This window comes from Polistes dominula, unplaced genomic scaffold (assembly GCF_049000335.1).
Source record: "Polistes dominula isolate Pdom_NZ unplaced genomic scaffold, Pdom_raw_medaka contig_31, whole genome shotgun sequence".
Classification (NCBI taxonomy): domain Eukaryota; kingdom Metazoa; phylum Arthropoda; class Insecta; order Hymenoptera; family Vespidae; genus Polistes; species Polistes dominula.
Genome location: NW_028300925.1, coordinates 4,144,512 through 4,151,456, shown reverse-complemented (window position 1 = coordinate 4,151,456; position 6,945 = coordinate 4,144,512). Strand labels below are relative to the sequence as shown.

The window sequence follows — 6,945 nt, the reverse complement described above, 5'->3', positions numbered from 1 at the left end:
AATTGATAGTTCCTTTTCATATATCGTGTAAAATAAATAATAAAGTAATGAGTTAATTAGTTGACAAGTATAATTATTTAAAAAACATTTTCTTATTGAACTTAATTTTATTAAATACCAAATAATATTTGGTGTTAATATTATATTAAATACAAATTCTATAATAAATTTAAATTAGATTCTAAGTTAGTATGCAACATTATTAAATTATCGGGAATAAAAATGATATAGAGAATCTTTTTTATATTAGATTGTGTTAAATTTTATTTAAATACTTTACCTTTACAGGTAAAGGTAAAATACACAAATTATGTATTTACTGTATAATGTAAATAGTATATTTTATATAATAATATAATATATAAGTAAAAATATGTTATACAAAAATTATAAAAATATAAATGTGTATATATTGAAATACAAAATGTTAAAATAATTATTATATTAACTGTTTTTTTTATCCATTTTAACTATAACCGTTTTAACTTCTGTGTATGCTTCAAGACCATATTCTCCAAGCTCTCTTCCATGACCTGACATTTTATAACCACCAAATGGTGCTTGAGCAGACAATGCGTTGTAAGTATTCACCCAAACAGTGCCAGCTCGTAAACCTTGAATTAAGTAATTAGCTTTATCTATATTTTTTGTAAAAACTGCAGCAGCTAATCCATAATCAGAATTATTAGCACGTTCTATAACTTCATCTATATCTTTGAATTTCAAAATTTGTTGAACAGGCCCAAAAATTTCTTCTTTTGCAATAGTCATATCATCGGTAACATTTGCAAATACAGTTGGTGCAACAAAATAGCCTTTTTCTCCTACACGATTTCCACCAGTAACTAATGTAGCACCTTGCTCCTTTCCTGTATCTATCATAGAAATTATCTTATTCATTTGAGATTCATCTATTTGTGGGCCTTGTTCAGTATTTTCATCGAATGGATTGCCGACTGTTCTAGCTTGAGCACGTTTAGCACTTTTCTCTACAAATTCGTCATAAATTTTTTCTTCTACAAATGTTCTAGAACCTGCGCAACAGCATTGACCCATATTGAAAAATAATCCAAAATGAGCTGTTTCAACCGCATGTTTAAAATCAGCATCAGAAAAAATAATGTTAGGTGATTTTCCACCTAATTCTAATGTTGTTCGTTTTAAGTTACTTCGAGCAGCACCTTCTTGTACCAATTTTCCTACTTCCGTGGAGCCAGTAAAAGCTACTTTATCAACATTCTTGTGTGCAACTAATGCAGCTCCAGCTTTGCCATATCCCGGTACAACATTTACTACGCCATTAGGAAAACCAGCTTCTCTTGTCAATTGTGCAATATATAAAGCCGTTAATGGAGTTTGCTCGGCTGGTTTCAAGACAATAACATTTCCAGTAGCTAAAGCTGGTGCTAATTTCCAAGCCATCATTACCATAGGAAAATTCCAAGGAATAATTTGTCCACATACACCAACAGGCTCATGTCTAGTATACGTAAAGAAATTTCCATCCATAGGAATGACTTTACCATGATTTTTATCTGCCCATCCAGCGTAGTATCTTAAGGTCGAAACAGTTGCAGGAACATCAAAAATATACGCAGTTGAATAAGGTTTTCCATTATCCAATGTTTCTAAAGAAGCAAGATAAGTTTGATCACGTTCTATCAAATCTGCCAATCTATTCAAAAGAAGACCTCTTTGAGATGCATTCATGGTTCTCCATGGTGAACCCAATCGAAATGCTTTATTAGCAGCGTGTACGGCAAAATCAATATCTGCTGCATCTCCTTCTTGTACTTCTGCAATGATTTCACCAGTAGTAGGATTTATCGTTGGAAAAGTATTTCCAGATTTGGATTTGTGCCACTCATTGTCAACAAATATACCAGCATATAAAACTGGTGGTTTTGTTTCAGGCGCAGGAAGACTCGCTGTTGAAAATAGTCGAAAAGGACGAATTTTACTTACAAAACGATTCATTGTTTAATAAATATTTTTTTTGTTTTGTTTTTTCAATACTTCTACTGTCGTTCTTTGCGTGTTTCACTCAATCTATTTTAAATCTTTAACATTACGTGTTGAACAACGGAAAATTACTATCTTATCAATTAAATAATCATAACTATTATTTGCGAATATTTCTGAATGTCACCTTGTTAGAAATGTAAACAGTGCAAAATTTTGTAACTTCACGCAGCCATTACGTAATATTTGACGTCCCGCACCTGCTCGGTGCTGACACCCCATGGTTGACTATCCGTAGCTCTGATGTCTTGCACTAGAAGAGCACTATAGAGATGAGTACTCTCATCCGCCATTTTTGCTCCTACAGAGAAGACACCAGTATGGTTTTGTATAGTAAACACGTTTGTTGACATCAAGCGAGATTGAATTATTTATTGATAATTGTATTAAATTTCATTAAAAAAATTATTTGATAGTTGATGTTAGTACTTAACCTTTCTATTTTTAACATTAAAAGATAGATTAAACTACAAAATACTATTCAGTGATTGATTTATAAACATGGATAACCTCTCTATTTGAAACGTTTCAGTAATAATTTGGTAAGTAATGTTTTAATATTACTCTGAAAAATAGATAATCTGTTTAAATTATAAAAATACTGGATTTGTTTAGTAATATATATTAAATATATTGAATAACATATTACAAATAAAAGCTTAATAACTCTTATTTTTATTTTAAAACAGATGAAAAGTATGCCAGTAAAAAAGGAAGACAACAACAAAAGATCAGTCGTTGTTAAAAGCAAAATGGTATTATATTCTTATTTTGAAACATTAATTATTTATGTTTATGTTATATAAATATGTAAATTAATTGTATATTTAAAAATAATAATTGTATCTTTTTTAGAAGTATGAAAGTAGAATAAAATCTGTTGACAAAGAGACCATTATGTCTTTGCTTGCTGAAAATCTATCTATATGAAAATCTATGAGGGCTCAAATAGAGAAAATGAATGCAATTTTAAAAGAATATAAATCGTATTCAGCAGCTTCAGAATATTTAAGCAAATACAATGTTTCATAATCATGAACTTAATTAAACATGGTAAAAATTGTATATATTTAAAAAAAAAAAGTAATGAACTGCACATAGCATAAGTGAGTAGTTAGAATTGTACATTTGAAATAAAACAAATTTGTATCATTTATATGAATATATCTATATTTATTTATTCATTTGTTCCGTTGTAAAAATATTATAAAATTATAAATAATAAAATTAACATCATTATTAACAATGCATAATATATGTGCAGCAAATGCATAAATTAAATGTTTAAAATTCTTCATTTCATAGTCGCAGATCCATACACTTTGGTATGACGTTTGCAGTTCTCATGATAATTTTTCACGCAATACTAACGAACATTGAAAAAATGTTTAATTACTTTGTACTTAACACAGCAACAATTTGGAAAATCAATGTTGATTTTCTCAAATAATACTTTTAGTAAATCAAATGTATTTTTCAATATGTTTTCAGACAGAAATCACTAGTTGTCTACGACTATTACACGATTTCAATAAAATTTCTTCTTCATTCATTCACAAATAATTTAAAAAATTGCAAAAAATAACGATAAAACTCACAGACTAACACTCACTACATATGTTTTTTTAAAACTGTCCATTCACTCGAGGAGCAAAAAGAGCGGATAAGAGTACTCATCTCTATAGTGCTCTAACTAGTCGGTAGAATGAAGTAATAGCTAGTACCGCTAGATGGCGAAACATATGTTACCAGACAAACAAGCTAGTTCATGTTCCTTTAAATTACAAATAAAATTATACATATATAATATTGTGAATGATTTAATATAAAATAATCAAGTAAACAAGTTTTTTTATTATTAGTAATTAATTGAAATGGTATTAAATGGTATATTGTAAAGAAAATTAAATATTGATAAATGTGCAGATAAAAAATGTTGATAGACAGTGTTAGAAATACTAAATAAAAAGGAATAATCAAATTTTTGCTGAATCAAATAAATCAGACCAATATGTCCTTTCTACGAGGATCTGCAAATTATGTTTGGTGTACGACCAGTGTATTGGGAAAAGGAGCAACCGGTGCAGTGTTTCAAGGAGTAAATAAAAACAATGGGGAGCCTGTAGCAGTCAAAACTTTCAATCAGCTTAGTCATATGCGTCCACATGACGTACAGATGAGAGAATTCGAAGTATTAAAGAAAGTTAAACATGAAAATATTGTTAAACTATTAGCAATAGAAGAAGAACAAGATGGACGTGGTAAAGTAATTGTTATGGAACTTTGTACAGGAGGCAGTCTTTTCAATATATTAGACGATCCAGAAAATACTTATGGTCTAGCAGAAAACGAATTTTTATTAGTCTTAGAACATCTATCTGCAGGAATGAAACATTTACGTGACAATAATTTAGTACATCGTGATTTAAAACCAGGTGAAATAAATATATTTCAAGTAGAAGATTGAAGACAAACTATATTTGTACTATATTTATATGTTGTATTTTGAATTGTTGCTTGACAAATCTGAGCAAATATAAATTTATTAAATGTATATTTTATTATAGGTAATATTATGAAATTTATTGCTGATGATGGTAGTACGATTTATAAACTCACTGATTTTGGTGCTGCGCGAGAATTGCAAGAGGATCAACAATTTGTTTCTCTTTATGGTACCGAAGAATATTTACATCCAGATATGTATGAAAGAGCAGTCTTGCGAAAACCTTTTGGCAAAACTTTCGGAGCGACTGTTGATCTATGGTCCATAGGTGTAACCCTATATCATGTTGCAACAGGAAATCTACCTTTCAGACCATTTGGTGGACGTAGAAACAAAGAGACAATGTTTTATATAACAACCAAAAAAGCTTCCGGAGTTATATCTGGTATGCAAACTTCAGAAAATGGTCCCATAGAATGGAGTAAAGAATTACCTCTAAACTGTCAATTAAGCGATGGATTAAAGAAAATAGTAACTCCTCTATTAGCTGGCTTATTGGAAGTTGATCCACAAAGAATATGGAATTTTGAAAGATTTTTTACCGAAGTTACAGATACTCTATGTAGAAAACCGATTTATATATTTAATGTACATAAAGCCAGCTTAATTAAAGTATTTTTACACCCTGAAGAAAAATTTGTAGCACTTCAGGCTCACATCCAAGATCAAACAGAAATCCCGCCTCATGCTCAAATACTTTTATTCGGTGAAATGCCCCTTACTAATTTTGTTGAAGAATCTACTCCTGGAAAAGGGTATCCAAATATAGGTGCTGATAAACCTCTTATGTTATTCTCGAAGGAAAACAACAATGTCATTTTACCGATGGAAAGTGAATTACCAAAATTTCCAGTTTTTGCAAACCTGGTTTCTGTGGAAAATGATGCTAGTCAAGCAAAAGTGGCATGTTCGGTTGGACACGTTTGTAAGCGCAGAATTGATAAATTATCATTATGCAGTAAATTAATGCAAAATGCAATAGAAGCTTTTAGCGGACTTTTAGCTACAAAACTTAATAAGGTATTAGGAAAGTGTCAACATTTGAAAGAATTTACTAAAGCAATAGAAGTAACTGCAATAGCTATAGAAAGAAGTGAAAATTTCACAAGACAAGTACTCAAAAAATACGCCAATCAAGTAAGCTTTGAGCCTAAAAATTGGAAAAAGGAATTAGATTTAAAGAGTAAAGAATTATTCACCGAACTAGCACCTGCAGTTGAACAACTTTATCAGAGGTATATCCATATATGTATATATCCATATAGTATATAATATAAATATTATTTATTACTATATTCTTATCATTTTCTCAGATATATACAAGGAGGTAGTTTACATGGAGAATGGGAAATTAGTACTCGCGGACTTTGGTGCCCATGGAGCGCAAAAGCAAGTCAACGTGCTGCTACTTTAGTCGATCGTTTAAGGGATGGCTGGCAACATTTATTAAGAGATAGGGCTACACGTAGTCTTACTTATAATGATGAGCAATTTCATGTTTTAGAACGTATAAAGGTATTATTATTATTAATACATTTAATATAATACCATATTTAAAGAAAAACAAAATAATTATTACTCTGCTTTAATTCTACATTTTGTATAGGTAATGGAGACAGGTCGTCGAATAAAATTACTTCTCGAAACAGAATGTATACCAGCAATGACTCAACGATCTGAATGTGTAGCTGATTGGTATAAAATGGCACAAACTGTATTTCTACAAGCTCAAATTTTAGACAAAGATGTAGCTAATTATGAACTTACCCTGGAATCTTATTCTTATAGACTTTCTCAAGAAAGCAAAGAACGACATGATAGTCTACTTAATTTGTTCGATGAGCTTCAGGGTATATTTAAAACGAATGAAAAAGCAAATACACCTGCTGAAGAAAGTACAAAAAAATGGAAAAAGATTTGTGATATGCAAGAACAAATAACTGTAATTCTTTATGATAATGGACGTTTAATAGATCAACTTGATCATTTATCGACGATGGATAATATTTTAGAAAATGCAGAAGACCCTGAATATGAGATATTTAAATGAATATTTAAAATTTAATAACTATTTTAGGAACTATCTATAATAAGTTAGTTTTAAAATAAAACTTTTTTTAATTGAATTACAAAAATGAGATCCTAATTATAGATTGTTTCTTTTATACATTCTTTCTCTCTCTCTCTCTCTCTCTAAGAAATCTTAATTTAATTTAACAACCACGAACTTGTTCAAAATGTTAAAAACATGTTCGTCAGCTTATAAAAATATTAGACAATGTTATGAAAAGAAGACTGAATACATTATTTATTATAAACTAGAGAAGCAGTATATAAAAAAAAAGTAATTTATCATAGATTCAGTAAAAGTACAATTTACATATTCCACATACATTTTATATATGAATTATTTATTT

The 6,945-nt window shown here is 29.5% G+C and overlaps 2 protein-coding genes across 2 annotated transcripts; one reads left to right on the top strand and one right to left on the bottom strand.

Annotated features, from left to right (window-relative positions):
* Positions 1–237: 237 nt before the first annotated feature.
* On the bottom strand, positions 238–2,563 carry Aldh (Aldehyde dehydrogenase). Its single transcript, XM_015335005.2, has one exon. It carries the CDS (start codon positions 1,975–1,977, stop codon positions 445–447), a length of 1,533 nt encoding a protein of 510 aa, XP_015190491.1. The 5' UTR covers positions 1,978–2,563; the 3' UTR covers positions 238–444.
* A 1,178-nt stretch (positions 2,564–3,741) lies between these two features.
* Positions 3,742–6,925, top strand: IKKepsilon (I-kappaB kinase epsilon). Its single transcript, XM_015334951.2, has 4 exons — positions 3,742–4,457; positions 4,590–5,763; positions 5,842–6,043; positions 6,135–6,925. Exons 1-4 carry the CDS (start codon positions 4,034–4,036, stop codon positions 6,576–6,578), a joined length of 2,244 nt encoding a protein of 747 aa, XP_015190437.2. The 5' UTR covers positions 3,742–4,033; the 3' UTR covers positions 6,579–6,925.
* The last annotated feature ends 20 nt before the right edge of the window (positions 6,926–6,945 follow it).

What these genes read in the sequence shown, in the direction of transcription:
- IKKepsilon (XM_015334951.2), top strand. Translation starts at nt 4,034, where the DNA reads ATGTCCTTTCTACGAGGATCTGCAAATTATGTTTGGTGTACGACCAGT. An exon ending in ACATCGTGATTTAAAACCAG is followed by an intron (nt 4,458 to 4,589) that starts GTGAAATAAATA and finishes ATTTTATTATAG; the next exon opens with GTAATATTATGAAATTTATT. An exon ending in ATGTTTTAGAACGTATAAAG is followed by an intron (nt 6,044 to 6,134) that starts GTATTATTATTA and finishes CATTTTGTATAG; the next exon opens with GTAATGGAGACAGGTCGTCG.
- Aldh (XM_015335005.2), bottom strand. Translation starts at nt 1,977, where the DNA reads ATGAATCGTTTTGTAAGTAAAATTCGTCCTTTTCGACTATTTTCAACA.